The sequence below is a fragment of the Lagenorhynchus albirostris genome, chromosome 8 (assembly GCF_949774975.1).
Source record: "Lagenorhynchus albirostris chromosome 8, mLagAlb1.1, whole genome shotgun sequence".
NCBI classification, from domain to species: domain Eukaryota; kingdom Metazoa; phylum Chordata; class Mammalia; order Artiodactyla; family Delphinidae; genus Lagenorhynchus; species Lagenorhynchus albirostris.
Genome location: NC_083102.1, coordinates 31,903,204 through 31,926,377, shown reverse-complemented (window position 1 = coordinate 31,926,377; position 23,174 = coordinate 31,903,204). Strand labels below are relative to the sequence as shown.

Here is a 23,174-nt window from a genome sequence, read left to right as displayed (position 1 = left end):
CGTGTCCCCTGCATTAAAGGCAGATTCTCAACCACTGCACCACCAGGGAAGCCCAAGTTTTATAATTTGATGATGTCAAATTTATCTATTTTTTCTATTGTTGCTTATGCTTTTCATATTATACTTATCTGTGTGCTTTTTTTTTCTCTTCTTCTAAAATTAGTCCTAATATGGCAAATTTGGTACAAGTGTAGGCTTTGGTATCACAGTCCTGTTTTGAAATTCTAACTCTGCCTTGGATAAACTATTTAAGCTCCCTCAGCCTCAGTTACTCATCTGTAAGATGGAGATAATATTAGGGCTTATCTCTTGAATTGTAGTGGGGATCAGGTGAAATAACGTATGTGAAATACTTAGAATTTTAGAGAGTTATAGGAATAGTCTATTAAGGTTAGCTAGTACTTTTGTTATAATCACAATAATAATAAACTCTAGTGCTCTGAAAATTAAACTAAAGCCAAATAGTTTCTATGAAGAAGCAATGCAATAACATACAGCTGTAATATTTTATAGACAACATTGAATTTGGCCCCCATGAAAACCAGGTAGTCATAGTAATTATTTCCAGCAGGAGCTGCAGCTGAGAGAGCTTAAGAAAGCTATTTCCAAGGTCACGTGACTGGAAAATGACAGAGTTAATACCTAGAGTTTTCTTAAAATCACTAATTCAGTTTTTCCAGTAACAGATTTGCAGTAGAAGTTAGGTGACTGGAGTTTTGTAGTCTTCATTATAAAGTTTTACCTCAGACAATCATATCAGGAAAGAAAAGCAAGCAGCTTTATGGGAAATGAAAATTAATAGTGAGCATTATATGAAAATCATGGAGTTAAAACATATTTGACTAGAAAGTTTATGTGCATAGCTAGCCATAGCAAGTACTAATTATAATATGTAACTTCTTCTTTAATTAAAAAGAACTTCCTCCTTATTTCCAAAGTTATACATGCTCATAGTTAAACATTAGTGAATATAGATAAGCAAAAAAGAAAATATCTTTCCTGAAGTTTTCTTAATATGCTTACATTCCAAATACATTTATATTTGGGAGCATCTTTTAAAATGGGCAGATCGATTTCCTATTTAATGTTTAGGTTCATTAAGCATGAAGTTAAAGTAATTTATGTTATGGTTTTAATTTCTGGGCCTCCGGAACGTTTTTCAGAATTGGTTTGTAGTGTTTTGTTGAGCAGCAAATAATTATCTTTCCAAATCTTCTAAAATTCATTGACTACATTTACTGTTTACTCATCTACAGAAAGAAAAAGAACTTCTACTGTTCTCTTGGTAAACTAGGAGCCTCATGAGAAATTAACTCTCAAACACAAAAATAGCTCATCTTTAGCAAGCAAAAAGGTGATTGAGCTGACTAAAGTGGTTATTTATTATAAATTTACCATTTTATGGGTAAGCAGCAAACCCTGTTTAATTACCTTGTGGGATGAGAGGACAGAGACTCACCGACTTGACCCTCACCCCAGTGCTGTGACTTTGGGGTGCATTCTTGAAGCCTACAAGTTTTATACAGGACTTTTGAGAGCTAGATGCCACTACTTTCTCAAGTTTTATTTTTACTAAAATTCATTGAGAAAAAACATATCCAACTATAAGATAACACCAGATCTAAGTTGATAAAATAACTGTGACATTTGAAGTGTTATTTATGTGAATTAGAAAAGAAACATCCTTTTAGAGATGAAATGACTTCTGGTCTCAAATCAATTCTTCCCATCATAGCCATTTATCAAAAAACCTAAAGCAAACTGGCAGAGTATGCTGCAGGAATTTGAGATTTGTTGTTACAGTCTGTTCAAATGATTCCCCCTCTTTCCTCAGCCTCAACTTCACCGTTTTCTTTAGTTAGGACTATCCAGCTTATTTGGGCTATTTCAAACTCATGGTAAATATATTGGATGATGAGAAAACCTCTAGCGTATTTAATTTTGTCCATACTAAGCAGTTTAGAGTAATTTCTACTTAGTTCCTCAAGTGTTATTTCATGCAAAAAGGAAAAAGGCTGAGACATTTGAGTGTATCCGTTTGTCAGTATTTAGGAGATGTGTCATGCAACCATGGGTTTGAATTTGCTATTTCATTTCATTTTATCTGGCTAGTTAAATCAAAAGTAATGTTAAATAATGTGGAGGCATGATTGTTTTATACAAACAAAATCATTTGAAACTGAAAAGATCTGATACCTGACCTTCATCTTAAATTCTAGCAGATGAAAATGTCAGATGTCTCTGTTGGATTAATAAAAGCCAAATGTCAAATGGAAAAATGATTATAAGCTTTAATTATGTGGTTTTACGGGGATAGGTTTCATGAAAATCAAAGCTTTAATAGTGTCTATAATTGGAAAATTCTTTTCATCATAAGGAATTACAAGTCACTCTAAATTTATGTAGATATCGGAAATTTTGTCCTAAGAAAAGAAACTAAATACAGTTTCATGGTGTATATGCGTGTGTATATATTTAAAAAAATCAAGTGATAGCATTTTTCCTTAATAAAACCTGAAGACTCTTATCGTTAAGTGCACAGTGTGTCTGGGTACCAGACTTTTTTTAAGTTCGTTGAAAACTTTAGGATACATATATATATATAATAAATTTATTTATTTATTGTTATTATTATTTTTTGCTGCATTGGGTCTTCATTGCTGCATGCGGGCTTTCTCTCGTTGCTGTGAGCGGTGGCTTCTCTTGTTGCAGAGCATGGGCTCTAGGCACGCGGGCTTCAGTAGTCGTGGCTCGTGGGCTCAGTAGTTGTGGCAGACGGGCTTAGTTGCTCCACAGCATGTGGGATCTTCCCGGACCGGGGCACGAACCCGTGTCCCCTGCATCGGCAGGCGGACTCTCAACCACTGCGCCACCAAGGAAGCCCCTGTTTATTTACTTTTTAAAAGAAAGAAAAGATTTGTTTTTAAATTTCCTGAAAATGTCTTTGGTATTGTAATATTTACAGATAGTGAACTTCTCTTTATTTATAAATTTAGTTTCATATTTTAACAATTTCAAACATACTGAAAATGAAAGGTTTATTAATACATGCAGTATATTTTTCTCTTCTAAATTTTCCATAGGCCCCTTCCTTTCCATTCTCAATGCTATTACCCTTGTTCTGAGTCTGTCAACCATCTGGCAGTCAGTGATCTATTGCTGTTGACCCTTTCTGGCTGAGCTGATTGTTAAATTTTCAGGAACTTTGTGAGCTGGTTGTTAAGTACAACTAGTATTAAAAAATAATTGATTTACACTTACAATTAAATAAATTATATTAAAACAAAGGTAATAATTGAAAAGTTATCACTACATAATTATTACCTATGTATTGAGGTTATGTTGATTGTATCTGAATGGTAATCACACTATCTTATAATATGCAGCTGTGTTTCTCTTCCCAACTCTGTGTTCAGTGACTTCACATTTGGTGACTTGAAACTGGTCATGGTGGGAGTATTTACACCACAGAAATTGGCAAATACCATAAGTCACTTTTTGTTTTTTGTTTTCCTGGAGAAGGCATGGTTAAAGGTTTGTCAGTACACGACACCACACTACTGCCTGCAGTCTGCTAGCTTCTGGTCTCCCTGCTTCCAGACCCACGTTCCAGCACTATGTCTAGAATAACCCACCAAGTTTAATTTTCCTAAACACAAGAGCTGAACACGGTAAAGGAAGAAATAACATCAGAAGAATGTGGTAAAAATCTAGTTTGTGGCATTTAGTAACGGACAAATTTAACATCTTTGAGCCTCCATTTCTTTATCATTATAGTAGGGCAATGATCTCTTCTTGTTCTACCTACCTATCAAGACTTTCCAGTGAAAATCACAATATGCTAGTGTTTGTGAAAGTGCTATATACACATAATTTTTTTATTAGTAGTAAACACTTGCTTCACCTTTTCACTTCTTAAGTTTACAAAGGCTTATAACCAACAGAATGGAGTTTATATCCTAAATTGCTGTCCCAGATTTTTCACACCCTTACTGCCCCCTGTATTGGCAAATGTGCTTCCAAAGTGCTTATGTTGGCTACTAGATTGTGAGTGCCAGGCAGGTGTGTCAGCAGTCTCACAGACGATGCCCAATGCAGATGCTGCATGATCACAGCACTTCTTTAACTGCTGTGTTCAGACTGTCCTTAACTATTTTCATTCTTGCTCTCCAGGAGAAATTGCCCATGGATCACACTGGGCAATAAAGATAAAACAATTATCACCCTTTGCTGAAGTTTGAAGGCTCTTGTTAAGATGCAAATATTGCAAGTTAATGGAAGAAACTGACATATTAAACCATTGTCACTCGTTGATATCTTGGTCAGAAATGGTTGGTGAAACTACTGAGCCTTTGAGCAGGGTCTTTTTTTTAAAAATATTTATTTATTTATTTGACTGTGCCGGGTCTTAGTTGTGGCACGCTGGATCTTTAATTGCAGCATGCAGGGTCTTTAGTTGCGGCATGTGGGGTCTAGTTCCCTGACCAGAGATCGAACCTGGGCCCTCTGCATTGGGAGGGTGGAGTCTTAACTGCTGGACCACCAGCAAAGTCCTTGAGCTGGGTCTTAATTCAGGTAAATTTTAAGGAAGGACAAGTTGTAGAGACATCAGGAACACAGGGCAGTGGCTGACTGAAGAAGGTGGAGACAAGGGAAGTGTAAACAAGAATCTGGACTCTTGGGGTGGGAGTGGTGAAGGTGGACATGAGAGCCTTCTGCAAAGTTTTGCCCTGAAACAATGTCAAAATGTTTGCATTTGGCATAGCATTTCCTCTTTTTATTCTGAATGGCTTTGCTAGAATAATTTTCCTAGTATAAGTTTATTTTGCTTCTCAGATATTGCTAAAACACTCCCTGTTGATTTTTGGTGGGTAACATGAATGTTGATGTATTACCAGCGTCTCAATGACACCAAATTTTAGGACTCTCTGAAGAAAAGATGGTAAGGGTAAAAGCATATGTTGGGAATCACTGATTCCAAGTTCAATTCCTTTCTTTAATAAATATATGACACATAGCACAGGGAGATCAGCTCGGTGCTTTGTGACCACCTAGAGGGGTGGGATAGGGAGGGTGGGAGGGAGATGCAAGAGGGAGGAGATGTGGGGATATATGTATATGTACAGCTGATTCACTTTGTTATAAAGCAGAAACTAACACACAATTGTAAAGCAATTATACTCCAATAAAGATGTTAAAAAATAAATATATGAAATTTCACATGAGAAAGGTCTCATTTGCTCAAATTTCATTTAGAAGTTTCTCTTTGTACGTGATTTCTTTGTTTTACAATTCTCCTGCCCCTCTCTCCTTCCTCTTTGTTTTCCCTTGTCTTTGACTTCTTTTTAGATTTTCTTATCTCTGTGATGATTATTTTTCCTTATTCACAGTAGTTAGAAACAATGTATTTGAAAATAACTGGAGTATCCTGCATAGGTATTTACTATGCCAGCTTCCCTAGCTTCCATCATAAATTGTTATTTATTAGATGCCTAGAGGGCAGATGTGCGTAACTGCTATGGGGTGAGGAGACAAAACATAAAATTATGATCCCCACCCTCATTCAGCGGTGATGATTAAGTCAACAAATTGATACTCCAGCTACAGTCAGTTCATTCAACAAATAGCTCATTGCTGAGTACTGTGAGCTATGGTTAACAAAATTATATAAGGGTGTTGTTTGAGGGTCTGTCTTCTTATTCACAGATCATTTTGTATTTGAAGTGGTAGAGAGTGGACTTCAGCAAACTATAAACTCCTAGTATCTGGTTATTTTGGGGAATTTTCTTCTTTTTTTTTCTTGAAGAATACTTTTAGTATAGAATGTTTAGCAGTTTGTTTTTTTTCCTCTGGGAAAGATGATGATTCTACCGTCATCCCCCATCCTTTTAGACAAAGCTATAGTCACATCAGTTCAGAGGTGATGATGTTTTATATAGTTGTGTTCTGTAAGATATGACTCCCTGGCACTTATATAAGTTGACTTATTTTATTCTCATATTTATGCACTACCACCATTTTCCACATGCTATAAAATTTGAAACTGTATCCGATTCCAAGTCTACATTGGAGATCAAATCAAGTTAACATTTATATCTGTCTCTCCTCTCTTTATTTTAGCTGGACCAGACCAATTTTGAGGAAAGGGTACAGAAAGCGCCTGGAATTGTCAGACATATACCATATCTCTTCTTCTGATTCTGCTGACAATCTATCTGAAAAATTGGAAAGGTATGTTCATACACATTGTTTATTGAGGAGAGAAATTAATATTATTTAGAGACTAGAGAACTGACATTAGAGGGTTTAATTCTTAAAATGGCATACTTATAATAGGAACATCCTATTTTCTTGATGAAGTCTTGATTAGTTAAGAATTAAACAATGAAAGGATGAAAGAAGAAAAACCATTTTCCTGAGATAGGACCTTTTTTGGAAAAACACATATTTGAATTCTGAGAAGCTACCTGTCTTTGAAGACTATTACGTGGATTCTGTGAAGACTGGAATCACATCTTTATGAAGCAAGTTGTGTACATTTGCCTCCAAAATCTTAATGTGTGAATACAAATGTACATACTTGGAAATCTTAGGGTAAAGGCTGTTGGATGTCAAAGAAATGTAAAAATTTCATATTTTTGAGTATATTTTGAATGCCAGGTGTAATATCTCCTCTCAGCCACTCTGGAAGGAAAGCATCATTATCTCTTTCTTACAGAAGAGCAAACTGAGGCTCAGAGAGATGATGTAATTTTCCAGCTAATAATTGATTGAGCTGTGGTTCAAACCCAGGTCTATACTCCTGGCCTCCCCAGGAACAGTGTTTCCCATTGTAAAGAAGTCTCCCTTTCTAAGAGTACTGGTTATAATCCTTTTGGTTGCCAGAGAATTTATTTAAGAGGGAATTCATTGGTTCATGTAGTCAACCTGTGTGAAGGCCTAGGTAGAGAATTGGCCTTAGGGACTCAGTGGAACCAGGGACTGGTTTTATTCTCTCAGACCAGCTTCCTCCATGGAGTGGGTCCTCAGAACTCTTTGCTCACATTTTTATAGACCACAGAGGAAAGAGTCCTTTCTCTGTGGCCACATGTGAAAAATCCCAGAAAGTTTTGAGTCACAGGCTCACTCCTTGGACCAACAACAATCTATGAATGAGCTAGACTGGGTCTTGTGCCAGGAGTACAGGGTCTGATACCAGATGAAGGGGAAAGGGGAGAGGGAGTTGACAGGAAAAAGAAAGAGAAAAAGAAGTAGCTACTTTTTACTGCACCAAAATAAAATAGTTGAGTAGATTTGCAATTTGTTTACCTTATTTTCATGAAATTCATTGAATTTCTTTTGAAATTTCAAGACAAGATATTCAGCCTTACTTTTTCTTGATTTTATTCAAAGAATTAGGCTAGTGGGAGTAGCAGCTTCACATTTCCAAGTTCAAGGTCCAGCTCCTAATGTCGAGTACTTAGTGTGTGTACGTGCCATGAGGGCAGGGATATATTTTTTTGTTTTGTTTTTGTTTGATTTGTTCAGTTTATGATGTGCCTGGAATAGGGTCTAGAATAGGGTCTGGTATATACAGTTGTCCCTTGCTAGATTCCCCCTGGATATAAAAATCTATGGATGCTCAAGTCCCTTATACAAAATGCATATAACCGACGCATATCCTTTTGTATATTTTAAATCATCTCTAGATTACTTATGATACGTAATAAAATGTAAATGCTATGTAAATTGTTGCTGGCACATGACAAATCCAAGTTTTCCTGTTTGGAACTTTCTGGAATTTTTTTTGGTGAGTATTTTCCATCCCCAGTTGGTTGAATCTGAGGATGAGGAACCCGCAGACATGAAGGGCTGACTGTAGTAGGTGATCAGTAAATATTTGTTGAATGAATGAATGATGATTGAATGTGAAATGGCTAGCATTATGTAAAAACCTGTAACACTTCTGCAGAGATAAAATATATAAACATAGTATATTGTAGGTATATCAGCAAGTTCAAAATAATATAGTAGTTAATGAATATCTAAGTTCTAAATGGATGCTGAGGGAAAGATTAATCAGAGTAGGACTAGATTAATCAAAACCTGCATACTCCAGATTTATTTTTACTTATGGCCAAATAGAGGACATAACCTGAATTTGTAGGATTATCTGGCCTAACAGTTTTTTCTCCTCAGTTTTCATTGTGTCTCCATATCAATTCAATGTTTAAAATGTACCTATTTTATTTCAATCCAACACTGAGCCGGCATAAGTCCATAAACTTTATCTTTATTATTTTTGTCTTTTTGGGGGTATCTCTTCTTCACTCTGTTATTTCTTTTTTGTAAAAATTGTTATTTAGAATTTACTGAAGTATTTTGAAAGAGTGAAATATCACTTATAGTGCTTTGTATCTCTGCACCCTTGGAAAGTGACCCTGGCCACAGATTTCAAAGATGATATGTGACGAAGGCCCTAGGTGGTTACCATGTGGTTGAGGTACCTTGGCCCATCAGGCTTAGTTTGTGGCCGTGGATTTGAACCCTGTGCATTACTCCTGTATGCAGATCGCACATCCATTCCATGATTGTAGCTAAGCTACAAACGTGATAAGTATAAAATTTCTTCCACTATGATTCAACTCTTGGTGTTTGGAATGCTTACTGGGTCTGTTGTGGTATTGTGGGAACTACCCCATGTACTCTCATTGCTGATTCCTTCCCTCAGGGTCCAGTAGTTCAAGTCCCATCCACTGAAACATCCCCCAGCTTTGCCTTCCTCTCAGATCGCTACCTCATTCATTTTTTTCCCCCCACAGGTAATATCTCTGTGCTCTCCTGGTCTCTCTACTTCTCTTTTCCTTTACATCTCAGCTCCCTGAAATATGGTTTCTGGGTCTACCATATTCCTAAAATGACCTTGACTAGGGTCACCAGAGGTCTCTTAATGTCAAATATAATGACATCTTCCTACCATGACTTCAGGGTTGACCAATTCTTCCCAACTTGAAACCATTTCTTTGGTTTATGTACCACCTCTCTTCCTGGCTTTCTCATCTGACTCATTCTTCCTTTGAAAGAGAGGCAGAATCTGTCTCCACATTTAGCTTCTTACCCCGTTGTGAATCACCAAATGACATGGATGGGAGGCAAGTCTTGTGTGTGAGTGGAAGAGTGGGAAGAGTGTGAGCAGGTAGATGGGTGGCATAGCGTAATTAGGCATGAGAGAGAGTAAGCTTCTCAGGGGAGCCAGTGTCCATGCACAATGCCCATGACTGCCAAACCTGCCCTCAAATCTCAGCTGTGTGGTCTTCCTTTGGAGTAACTTAGAACCACCTCTAATAATGGTAGATGGATAGTAATGAGAATAACTGTTGATAAAATATAAAGTCTTTATATAGTTCTTTCCTGTGAAACTTTTCATCTCTGTACAGTTTAAAAATGAAGATGAGGGTAACATTTAGGGATATATTTTATCCACTTGGGAAGAGAAAGAGGGTTTTTATGAACAGAAAGTAGTGGCAAAAATGTAAATATAATCGGCTGATGAATGTATAGTATTTAAAAGAAAACAAAGACATTTATTTGACACCAACCATTTTTCAGACTTATTTCTATTCCTGCCAGAAAATATAGAATATGGTTCTATTCTAATTTTCCAAAGATGCTTATTGTAAAGAATGACTTTAGTATTTGAAAATCAAAGTTGATGATACTTGTTTCATACCCCTACGTTTAAAAACAACAAGTTTTTCTAATGTTAAATCACAGAAAAATCCACCTGACTTTTAATCTTGTTTTTGGTTTGACAGTTAGATTTTGTACAATCCACTACAATTCTAAACAGGTAAAGATCAAGAGGTGAAGGGGAAAAAATTAAGTATTTATTTTTCACCTTGTTCTAAGCACAGCAATGTGTATTCATAAGAGTCATATTTTATTTGTCCACCTCTTGCATTCATTGCTTCTTAGAAGCCCAGAACCTTTCTTTAACACGTATAGTGTGGCCTTTTCATGAAGTCAACTCCTTGAAAATTGATATATGGCGGAGCACTGAATTCTGCGAAACATCTGCCTGAGCGTTGGTGTTGGAAGGTCCCCACAAGGTTTTGTCTCTTTAGTCACTTGGGTTAATTTCCTTGAATGTACTTGTGTGAATAAAACTATGTTAAGGGAACTAGAGAACTCAGATACTTGCACATGCAACTTACTGATCCCACTTTGTATTCCTTTGCAGAGAATGGGATAGAGAACTGGCCTCAAAGAAAAATCCCAAACTCATTAATGCCCTTCGGCGATGCTTTTTCTGGAGATTTATGTTCTATGGAATCATATTATATTTAGGGGTAAGGATCTCATCTGTAAGTTCATTATGGGTAAAATAATTATATTCATTTTATTTATTTATTTATTTTTGGCTTTGTTGGGTCTTCATTGCTGCACGTGGGCTTTCTCTAGTTGCGGCGAACAGGGGCCACTCTTTGTTGCAGTGCGTGGGCTCTAGGTGCATAGGCTTCAGTAGCTGTGGCACGTGGGCTCAGTAGTAGTGGCTCGTGGGCTCTGGAGCGCAGGCTCAGTAGTTGTGGCGCATGGGCTTAGTTGCTCCGTGGCATGTGGGATCTTCCTGGACCAGGGCTCAAACCCGTGTCCCCTGCATTGGCAGGCGGATTCTTAACCACTGCGTCACCAGGGAAGTCCCTATATTCATTTTTATGATTATAGAAGGACTAGGGTAATCTGATACACAGGTAAAAGGCTAACTCTGAATACAAAGAAACCGCTAAAACTCTAGTGGAGACAAGTAAAAAATGCATTGGAACTAGGATGTCCTGGAACACAGGTGGCCATTTATAATTTCAAATGGGTTCAGTAAAATAAATTTCTTTTAAAAAGTTATTTTCTGTTATGATCCCAAATCACATTATATTACTGGTATATGAGATTGCTGATGATTTTATTTTCCTGTATTCAACAGGAGAAAGTCAGGAGACAATGTCAGGAGGAGAATTAGGTAAAATTCAGCAATTACATATATGAGTGTTTGTAATATTTTGAAATCATATCTGCATGCTGAATTGTTTCAAGAAAAAATAGCAAAAATTAAAAATATGGCAGTGAGGTACTCCTGCAGTATGTTTTCTTAGTCTCCTATGTCTTCCTTATTGTGAAGAGAGCTCAATGCGTGAAGATCCCAGGCTTTATGGTGTTTAAGTGCAGTCTGGGATGTTCCTCAGCTGTTGTCAAATATGACTCTGATCCATTATTTTTTACCTCACCAGAACATTATTCGGAATCCTTGACTGTAACCTGTAAAACTGATGGCAAATTGAAAACTTATTTAGTCTTCAAGTAAAGGCTGTGCACAATATTTGCTTTGGGAGGTTAGGTACCAGTTGAATGGATTTGTGTTGTAATTATATTGGTCTTCATGCCTTTGGGAGTGAGGGTTGCCATAGTGTCTCCCGAAGAGATGCCATGCAAGTTGCATTGCTTTAAGAACTTGTACTTAATACACAGCAAATAAATACATTTACACATTTATTTTGACAAAGATGACCACATTTAGGTCCCCAGCGTTTTGTAATGCTCTTGATTACCTCCTGGGAGAAATGCTCTGGCTTTTGAAATTATCTATTGATGTCCGTCTATCTGTCTGTCTATCTATCTATTTATCTATCTATCTATCTCTGTAGAAACCTGCAGCAGTTTGGGGGTGAAAATATTTTATCTGTAAATATGAATAAGGTAGCTGGAGAATTAACTATCTTTTAAGATATCTTTCAGGTGATTTTTCTTAATGAGAGCACCGAGAGCTTTGGGAAACAATTTTTTAAAATTTTTATTTATTTATTTTATTTTTGGCTGCGTTGGGTCTTCGTTGCTGTACACGGGCTTTCTCTAGCTGCGGCGAGCGGGGACTACTCTTCGTTGCGGTGCACGTGCCTCTCATTGCGGTGGCTTCTCTTGTTGCGGAGCACGGGCTCTAGGCGCACGGGTGTCAGTAGTTGTGGCACATGTACTTAGTTGCTCCATGGCATGTGGGATCTTCCTAGACCAGGGATCGAACCCGTGTCCCCTGCATTTGCAGGCGGATTCTTAACCACTGCATCAACCAGGGAAGTCCCAGTTTGGGGGAACAATTTTATCCATAGCTCTGGCTCCATTTGACTTAATTTTTTAAAATGTTTTGTTGTTTGCCTTAATGAGTATACTCTCTGCATTTGTATCAGTGTATAGAAGTACAGTTTACTCTGCCCATAGTATATAAGAATATAACATTCTTTTTTTAAAAAATATATGTTCAGCACTGAGTTATTTTTCTAGTATTGTACTAATATAGCCACTAATCTATGTCACCCATTTTATTTATTTATTTATTTGGCTGTGTTGGGTCTTCGTTGCTGCACGTGGGCTTTCTCTAGTTGCCGTGAGAGGGGGCTACTCTTCGTTGCGATGTGTGGGCTTCTCATTGCGGTGGCTTCTCTTGTTGCAGAGCACGGGCTCTAGACATGCGGGCTTCAGTACTTGTGGCTCGCGGGCTGTAGAGCACAGGCTCAGTAGTTGTGGTGCATGGGCTTAGTTGCTCCCCGGCATGTGGGATCTTCCCGGTCCAGGGATCGAACCCGTGTCCCCTGCATTGGCAGGCGGATTCTTAACCACTGCGCCACCAGGGAAGTCCCGAGAATGCAACATTCTTAATAGGTCATCCTTGGATTGAAGTGAATGATATTTCAAATAATTGTTATGTCATAACTAAGATTGTATAGAAACTCAAAATTTTCTCTTCATGTTCTCCATCACATGCTGCTTCCATCGGTTAACATAAGCAGAACTGAGTAGAAGCTGGGAGAGAGGCTGAATTCTTAAGTCCCTTTTATGCTCAGCCTGCCTTGTGAGATAATTTATTCCTCTAGATTCCACCAGCAGAGAAGTTTCATGTGAACCAAAGCAGTCACCTAAACATGAAAATTTAGATGATACATGAACGTATTTATAAAATTTATTTTTGGTCTGGTATACACAGATCAAAAAATAAACAAAATATAGTTTAATATTTATTGAGTACCTAATCTGTTCCAGGTTGAGCATTAAGCCCTTTATACAGATTATTTTAGGTCATTCTCCTAGCAACTCCATGGAGCACACATTAGTATCTCAAATATATAGAAAAGGAAATTGAGATGCAGGAAAATAAGTAACTTTTCCAACGTTACGCATGTGGTAAATTTGAGTGATAGCCAGGTCTCTTTGGTTCCAAAACCTATGACCCTTGCATTAGATCAGATTATAATTGCTATGTAACTATATTTGTAACGATTGTATGTGGGTACTCAATAGAATGGTGACTGTAGTAATCAGTCTTGGGTCTGCTGAGCTTCTTTGCCATCTGCTCAGGAGATATAGGTTAAAAGCTTGAATGTTGAAGATTCTCCCAGGGTCACCTCAGGGGCAAATCTGAAGAAAGTTCAGAGCAGGTGGCAGGACAGGAGAACCAACTGGACTCTTCCCACTTATACTTGGGAAGGAACTGTGTGGAATCCACCCAAGAGCCAGCAGTGCTAAGAGTCAAACATATAGAGAAAATTAAGGGTAGAAGAATGGAGTGGATGTGGAGAAGGACTAACTTATTCTTAAACTTCTCAAGCTTAAAAATATCCCAGCAAAAGGAATCTTAAAGCCTTTCTTGGTGTATTAATTACCCAGGGGTGGGATTGAGGGGACTGAGTGGTGGTCCTGATCTAAGCTGAGCCCAGGGCCACTGGTCTGGAACTGACAGCATGTTTAAAGGGCAAAGTTGATTTCCATCAGCTCAACTTCTACTGATAACCAGCAGAAAATGGGTGAGGAAAAGAACCGATGGGGAAAGCAGCTGAAATGTGTATGGTGAGAAGGCATGGAGAGGAAATTAACATTGGCAATGGCACAGGTGTGGTGAGGCTGTGGGTTTCTCACCCTTGTCACAGAGTAAAGGCTTCACGGCCTCACTGTGCGGTTTTAAGTGGTAAAAACGTTGAAAACGGGGGCTAAGTCTTTAAGAACTTATATGGTGGTCATTAAGATGAGTGTAAGCTTTTCAGAGCATCTGATCTCTCTACCTCATCCTTTCTGTCTGTTACAGGAAGAAAAGAAGGGGAGAAAATTTCACTGTTATAATAAGACCTCTATTCTTTTAAACAACTTATACCAATGCCTTAGTATTTATTGTATTTTTTCTGGGGAGTTCTTCTTTCTTCTGTGTGTGTCATCTTGGTAATGTTTTAATTTCCATTAAATGAGCAGGGATTCTTGAAGTTGCTATAACACTACTCTTGGTAAAAGGTGGACATATTTCAAGATATCCTGTGTGTTCTTAATCCCTCTAAACCAGGATCATTGTGGTATAAAGAATATTTGATTGGTTTCAGGACTGATAGAAAAAGTACTATAAGATATGCTGTTGGGACTTTCCTGGCAGTCCAGTGGTTAAAACTCCGAGCTTCCACTGCAGTGGGCACGGGTTTGATCCCTGGTCAGGGAACTAAGATCCCACATGCCATGCTGGTGTGGCCAAAAAAAAAAAAAAAAAAGAAGCTGTTGACTGTGAAAGGTTAAGAGAAAAAGGAAATGCCATCATGAAAGAGTTTGTGTCTCTGCAGTACTGATGTAATTTTAAATCGTATTAGCTATGGCCTCTCATGATTAACTGTGTACTTGTTTTTTCTCCATTTGACTCAGCAGCCAGATATAACATTGCCTTTAACATTTAAGACTCCCAGCATAAAGGAAAAACTGGCCTTTGAAGAATTGTGTGTGCAAGTCAATTAAGGACAGTCAGAGGGAAGCCAAGGGAAGGGAGTCCTCTAGGCAGATTACTGAGAGAATATGGTTATCACAATACTTTTATTATGATAAGAAATTTACAAGCATTCACTCAAATATATTCTTGACTCCTAGGCAGCTCTGGGCATATTTCCATCATCAAATTGAGATAAATGTCAGTGCAACTTGAGTCAAACTACTTTTATTATTTAAATTTCTTAAACTCCAAGAAGTTTAAAGTCATAAAGAAGTCTTAGGACTTAGGCTGTTAGAGTTTTCAAGTCCCACAGTCTCTCTTGCAAAAGATCTTTGTCCCTTATGTTTTGACAGACACGTTGGGTAGGTGTTGAATTTAAGCATACTGCTAACTAAGAGAGTGTTTTGGGGAATTCTGCACACAGGTAGTCTCTGGCTTAGGCACTTTGACTTACTTTTGTCCCTTTCACCTAAGGTCACCTACCTCCAGCAAATTTTCTAGATGCCTGTCATGAAGACCTCTTTTCTCAGCTTCCTCTCACATCCCCCCATATCTAGCTGCTTCTCTAACCCCAGCAGGGACTTGAATGCTACACTGCCTACACTCACCCTACATCCTGAATATTTCTACCCTCTACTAGAACCCCCATCCATAACACACATGCTGTACTTCCTGTGCTCCCCACAGTGTACTACCCAGTTCCTGTGTCCAGGTTTGGAAGATCATGGGGTTTAGATTTCTTTGAAACAGAGAATTTTTACTTTAGAGTAACCAGCAGCCCAACCCCAGATAATGTGACTTAATTGGTCTGGGATGAGCTCGGGGCTAAAGTTCCCCGGGTGATTCTGACTGAGGTAGACAAGCAGGAACGTTATCACTGAATGCATCTGACTTTCGCTAGAATCTAAGGTGAGGGTATTAGGGGGTGGTACACGTGGAATTTTTTAGTTTGATTTTTTAAAAATGATAATATCAAAAAAATTTTAGAAAAAAATAAATATTAAGTCCTTTAATGACAGAAGGACAGTGTTTCTCAAACTTTTATATGCATATCAACCACTTCCCCCTCCCATCTGGCTAAAATGCAGATTTTGGGTGGAACCTGAGATTCTGCATTTCTAAAAGCTCCCTGGTGAAGATCCTGTTTGCCCTAGCACCATGCTTTGAGTAGCAAGGATTTACAGGGTCATGAAAGAAGAGAAAGCCTAGTTAGAAGTTACAGTTATTGTGAAAAGAGAAGTAGGTGGACTAATCATGGTCAAAGAGCCCCTGAATAGAAGTGACAAGAATCCCACTGAGATTAAATGTGGCTGAGGGTTTACTGCAGTGTCCCAACGTTAACTGTTAACTTTCTGTATCTTCCTCCGGCACTCTCTCTCAAGACTCTGCTGGAGAGAAGTAGATAGATGACTGTGTGCATGGAGAGGGCAAAGGTATAGCTAGGAGGGACTATGTTTCTCTTCCAAGACTGCAAGGAGGAGATGATCCATCTCTTTCTGTAAAAACATTGTTATGCAGGTTGGTTAGGCTTTTACAGTACTATTGAACACAGAGGTGCTCCAAGAGCATTTACCATTATATGTGCTTTTGAAGGCGAACCTAGGAATCCAACACCATGTCTGGTAGGATATTGTATCTAGGGCAAAATGCGTCTGTTCTCACGTGTGAAATTTTAGAACAAAATCGATTTGTAAGTTAGGAATTGTCTGTGATCTTGTACTTTCAACTTAAACTAGATATGAGGGGGCCCAGTTTCCTCATTCTTGGTGTGAACATGGTGCCTCTTTACTTCTTGTAGTTAACCAGTATCCTATGGTGACTAATGAGTGTGATGTGGTGAAAGTGTATAGTTTCTATGATCCCTTCTACCTTTTAAACTATGTGTCTATGATACGGGTCCTAGAGAAATGGCTTTATCTTAAATTACAGTGATATTAAATTGTAACTTTATTTGGTAGGTTGATACTGAACTAGTCACAATGCTTGAATTGATCAACTGCCAGGTCATATTATAACACTGTCTTTTCTATTTAAGGTTATGAATAAAATGGGGGGCTCTGGAGTCAAACTATCTGGTTCAAATCCTAGTTTTACCACTTGCTAGCTGTCTGATACTGGGAAAGTTATTTAAATTCTCTTTGTCTCAGTTTCTTTGATTGTAAGATGGAGACAATAATAGCACACATATTTCATAGAATTATTGTGAGAATTAAACAAGTTAAGCATGTAGAATAGATCCTGGTACATAGCAAGTGCTTTATGAATGTTACCTGTTACTGTATCATTAAATACAATCTCTACCTACCTTCACAAATACTCCTATTATTTGCATTTACTTGTTTCTCTATATATGCTATAAGCAAGTCTTAAAGTACCAATTTCGTTTTTATAGGGCACAGGAAAATATTTTGCTAATGTTTAAAAATGATACCTAGATTCTAAGCATTACTTCAGAAATTAAAATTATTTTAACGTGTCTTCCATTATTGCATTTTCTGGATTAAACCTACTTTTGCTGTTGTATCAGCAAGTCTAGGATCGTTTTCTTACAAAACATGAAGAATAGAGCTTAGATTTCTAGTGAAGACATTGCTGGTAATAGTTAATAAGTCAATGAACCCTCGAAGGAAAATACCAAAAGCAAAACATTTAAAATTAGGCACTGAATCTAAAAACACGATTCAGGGTAGACAGATACTATAACAATATTTTTGAGATTCTCTTCTTGGTATGGCAGCGGTCCCCAACCTTTTTGGGACCAGGGACCAGTTTCATGGAAGACAATTTTTCCACGGACTGGGGGGAGGGGGGAAGGTTTCAGGATTATTCAAGTGCATTACATTTATTGTGCATTTTATTTCTATTATTATTACATTGTAATATATAATGAAATAATTATACAACTCACCATAATGCAGGATCAGTGGGAGACCTGAGCTTGTTTTCCTGCAACTAGATGGTCCCATCTGGGGGCAATGGGAGACAGTGACACCCGTGTGTTTCTTATGTCCAGTCTACTCCATAAGATGCAGCTTAATTGTCACTTGCCATGCACTGATAGCGTTTTGATATGAGTCTGTAAGCCATTGATTTATTATGGTCTCTGTGCAGTCAAACCTCTCTGCTAATGATAATCTGTATTTGCAGCCGCTGCCCAGTGCTAGCATCACCACATCAGCTCCACCTCAGATCATCAGGCATTAGATTCTCATAAGGAGTGTGCAACCTAGATGCCTCGCATGCGTAGTTCACAGTAGGGTTCTTGCTCTGATGAGAATCTAATACCGCCGATAATCTGACAGGAGACGGAGCTCAAGAGGTAATGCGAGTGATGGGGAGCAGCTGTAAATACAGATGAAGCTTTGCTCACTAGCCTGCCATTCACCTCCTGCTGTGTGGCCTAGTTCTGGGGGTTGGAGACCCCTGTGGTATGGTATACATACATTTTTGTAAAAACTACGTACAGTTGGAGCATTGGATAGGTTTCATTTTCTATGCTGAATATGGAAAATTTTTTCATTTAGCCAATTGTATAAAGCCAAAAATTTCCAGAAGACTCTAGTGTATCAAGATAAACAAAAATTTGACACTCTTGTTCACCCTGTCAAAGGCAGAATCTTAAGCCTTTGCTTTGGTATATAAGCCAGTAGTCTTTGTATTTTATGATAAATTCTGGGTGTATGCCTGCATGTGTGTTTACTCTGTTCTATTTTTTTATATGCATGTTTTCTTTTTATCATTTATTTGTTGTCATAAGTATATTCTTTTATAATTATGAAAATAATCAGATAATGATTGATAAATTTGATGTTTATCTTTCCAATTTTTTCCCGTGAGAATATATACTTAATGAAGGGAGGTGGATCATTACTTTACATGTGTTATAAATCTACTCCTCCTCTTAATGTTTTGTGAATGCCTTTTCATATCATTAGATATTTCTCTTCCTAATCATTTTAGTGTTTAATGACTCATGTGGCTGTACCATAGTTTATTAGTTCCTCATTGTTGAATATTTAGATAGCCTCCAATATTTCACTGTCATAAATAATTCTTCAATGCACATCGCTTTAAAAGCTAAATTTTAGTAGATTTTCCAGCTGCCTTCCAGAAAAGATGTATTAATTTACTTTCCTGATACTGAAGTATGAAATTCAGCCCTCTTTAACAATACTTATTATCATTTAAAAAATGTTTCCAAATTGCTATGTGGAAAACAGTATATTATCATTTGTATTTGCATTACTTTTGGTTCCTAGTGAGTTTAAACTGTTTTTATGTATTATGCATATTTCTTGTGGGGTGAAAATTGCCTTTTCATATTCTTTGTCTATTTTTATTTTAGTGTGTTTGCTCTTTCTTATTGATCTATGAGAGACTATTTTCCTCAGCCTGTCATTTGTTTCTTTTTTTTTTCAAATTAAAAAAAAATTTTTTTAACATCTTTATTGGGGTATAATTGCTTTACAATGGTGTGTTTGTTTCTGCTGTATAACAAACTGAATCAGGTATATGTATACATATATATCCCCATATCCCCTCCCTCTTGCGTCTCCCTCCCACCCTCCCTCTCCCACCCCTCTAGGTGGTCACAAAACACTGAACTGATCTCCCTGTGCCATACAGCTACTTCCCACTAGCTATCTATTTTACATCTGGCAGTGTATATATGTCCCTGCCACTCTCTCACGTCGTCCCAGCTTACACTTCCCACTCCCCGTGTCCTCAAGTCCATTCTCTACATCTGCATCTTTATTCCTGTCCTGCACCTAAGTTCATAAGAACCATTTTTTTTTTTTGGATTCCATATATATGTGTTAGCATATGGTATTTGTTTTTCTCTTTCTGACTTAACTTCACTCCATATGACAGACTCTAGGTTCATCCACCTCACTACAAATAACTCAATTTCGTTTCTTTTTATAGCTAAGTAATATTCCATTGTATATATGTGCCACATCTTCTTTATCCATTCATCTGTTGATGGACACTTAGGTTGCTTCCAAGTCCTGGCTATTGTAAGTAGAACTGCAATGAACATTGTGGTACATGGCTCTTTTTTTTTTTTTTTTTTTTGCGGTACGAGGGCCTCTCACTGTTGTGGCCTCTCCCGTCACGGAGCACAGGCTCCGGACGCACAGGCTCAGCGGCCATGGCTCACGGGCCTAGCTGCTCCGCAGCATGTGGGATCTTCCCGGACCGGGGCACGAACCCGCGTCCCCTGCATCGGCAGGCGGACTCTCAACCACTGTGCCACCAGGGAAGCCCCATGACTCTTTTTGAATTACGGTTTTCTCAGGGTATATGCCCAGTAGTGGGATTGCTGGATCATATGGTAGCTCTAATTTTAGTTTTTTAAGGAAACTCCATACTGTTCTCCATAGTGGCTGTATCAATTTACATTCCCACCAACAGTGCAAGAAGGTTCCCTTTTCTCCACACCCTCTCCAGCATTTATTGTTTGTAGATTTTTTGATGATGGCCATTCTGAGCAGTATGAGGTGACTGTCATTTGTTTCTAGTGAGTTTTGTTAATTTTTTATTTTCTTGACAATCAGAAGTTTCAGTTTTTAAAAATTTGTTGCCAGTATCCATAGTTTTTTTTGTTTTGTTTTCTGTTTCTGGCATTTGACATTTTAAAAAGTTCTTTCTACCCAAATATTGTGTAAACACATATGTGTGTTTTTATTATTTCATCTTTTACATGTAACTATTGAATCCATTTGAACTTATTTGGATGTATGTATGAGATAGAAATCTAATTTTTAAAAAATGAATATCCAGTTTCTCCATTGCTTATTGCACTTCCTCCACTGAATTAAAATTCCATATTTTATTATATATAAAATTGCTACATGTACTTGGACCTGTTCTTGAACATTCCAGATAAGTCAGTCTATTTCTTTGTCATGCCACATACTATTATAGCTGTATAATATAATTTAATATCCAGTAATGTATACCTTCTCACACATTATTCTTATTCCTCAAATGTTTTTGATTAATCTCTCATTTTTTTTTCCAAATGAAATTTAGTATCATTTTATCCATTGATTCAACAAGTATCTGCTGAGTGGATATTCTGTGCTAGGTGTTGTGCATGATGTTGAGATTGTTGCATAAACTAAGACAGTCCCTGCTCTTGTGGTTCACATCCAAAAAATCCACTTGGAATTCTGATGAAGATTGTATTAATCTTATAAAATAACTTGGAGGAGAATGTAATCTTTGCAATATTCAGATTATTTTATGGAAAGTTTTAAAGTCTCTCCATTTATTTGACACTTAAGAAATAAGTCTTAGTAATGTTTTTTAGAATATATTTTAAGATATGTATATATTAATTATTGGTATTTACAAAGTATCTTTTGTATCATTACTATAATTGGGATACTTATTTAATTGGTTATTACACTTGGTATCTAGGAATCTATTTTCTTATTTTCTATTATTTCTATTTTCTTATTTCTGTATTTCTGGGATTAAGATATATAAAATATATTTAAAGCAAGTTGAGATGATGATGATGATGATTTTGCTGACTACACACAATAGAAAACAATGTAACCTTAGACGTTCTTCAGTAATGATTCTTCCCGTATTAGAAGCAACTATGCTTTGGATTTGGAATTGTAATTTTTAAAGTAAAGTTATTTGGGGATTAATTAATTTAATGTAATTGCAAGCGTGAACTAAGTTTTTTATTTTCACCTGAACTTTCTTTCTTGGTCTGAATATCCAGCGGACATCCCCATCTCTAGAAACATCTGACTCTGTCCTAGGTGTGCAGGTAGAACAAAATGGTTAAAGGATTCAGACTCATCTACAGTGACTTTAAGTTCTGGTCTGGGGGATCCCATGGGAGACCAGATGTATTTCCCAGGAGGTATTTTCAGGCTTCCTAATTTTCCCCTGGGAGGCTGATCTAAATTGAGATTCATGATTATTCCCAGCAGGAATGTAGTCACTTGTGCTGTTCTCTAACCTGACCCCCTCTACCCACATGGCATTCTGAACTCATCCTATTCAGACCTGCATCCCTCTGAGTAGAAAACACCCACAGTGATGTCAGGATGTGTACCAGGACATTTGCCCAAGAATCCTCAGCCTCTGCCACAGGACGCCCCAGACTCAGATCATATAATCTGAGATATTAGCTCTGGAGGGGAACTTTAAGATAAGCTTGCTCCACCGCTCATTTTATCAGTGAGGAAACTGTCAAGAGAAGGGAAGTGACTAAGGTGACACAGAGTGCAGGTAACATGCTGGGATAAGAACTTGGGTTTCATGACTCTGAATTCAGTGTTCATTTCCCTGTCATGCTGACTTAAAGATTGGTATCAGCCTTCTTCCATTATCTAAGTGAACCCTTAATTTCATCTTGATTTGTGTCTAATTAAAATTTAATAAAACATTTTATCAAATTTTCAAAATAATTTACATTCTGACTCATTACATTCAAGCCTCAGTCTGCTTACACTATTTTCTATGGTGGCAAATTGGGAAATTTCTTGTGTAACTGAAAATATACTGGCAACAGGGTTCACACAACTTTCACATATCAAGAATAGAGGACTGTGTTTGTCCCAGTCATTACAGGGATGATTTTTGTAAAGGACTGCACACATAGATTAAGCTAGGTATCAGTTACCATTGTTTTCCCTTCCAAATTATAAAATCAGGTGATGTCTGTAAATGCTTTCATTATAAATATTAGAGAACATGCTGCTTAAAACAGAGTAGGGGAAACTATAGGAGGGAGGGGTCTGGAGTGCTGATTTTGTCCTTGAATGTTGACAGTTCCATGTTGTGGTGAGGTTAATGTTGTTTTGCTGTTGGCAGATGGTCCAATTATTGGAATTCTCTCTACCAGAAATAAACTGCATTTTTTTTCTATGAACAGGTACCCTCCCACTGTAATACTACCAGTGTCATTGTGGAATAGCTGTTATTGTTCAAAGGATGAGTATGTCCTCTTTTGTTTGAGGCAAGAAGACAACTAATTAATTCAGTTATGCAACCTGCAGGATAGGTGTCTGAATCAGATTGACACAATTTTATTTATTTTGTTATAAATCAAAATAAATTCAGCAAATGGGTCTATTGTAATAGAGGTGACAGGTTATGGAAAAAATATAATGGTGATACAATGGCAGGGACTTTAGTTCAGATTAGTCAATAGGAGAAAACTTATGTAAGCCTGACCATTTTTAACTCTAAAAATTCTGTGTACAGCTCAATTACTAAAATATTTCTCTTTTTCCTCAGAATGCTCCTTTTAGCATTCCATAGATAGGAGTTACTCCTTAGAAATATGTACTGTGGTCTTTATCAGTGGTTCTATATTTGATAATATTATCTATTAGGAGATTATATATATATATATATATATATATATATACAAGTTCTGGAAAAA

The 23,174-nt window shown here is 37.4% G+C and overlaps 1 protein-coding gene across 1 annotated transcript in view; it reads left to right on the top strand.

Moving 5' to 3' along the window:
- The window catches only part of CFTR (CF transmembrane conductance regulator), a 198,490-nt gene that overhangs the window by 25,983 nt on the left and 149,333 nt on the right, over positions 1 to 23,174 (top strand). The window contains exons 4-5 of the mRNA XM_060156169.1: positions 6,061 to 6,231; positions 10,220 to 10,328. Coding sequence (XP_060012152.1) covers positions 6,061 to 6,231; positions 10,220 to 10,328 — 280 coding nt within the window. The remainder of the gene's footprint in view (positions 1 to 6,060; positions 6,232 to 10,219; positions 10,329 to 23,174) is intronic.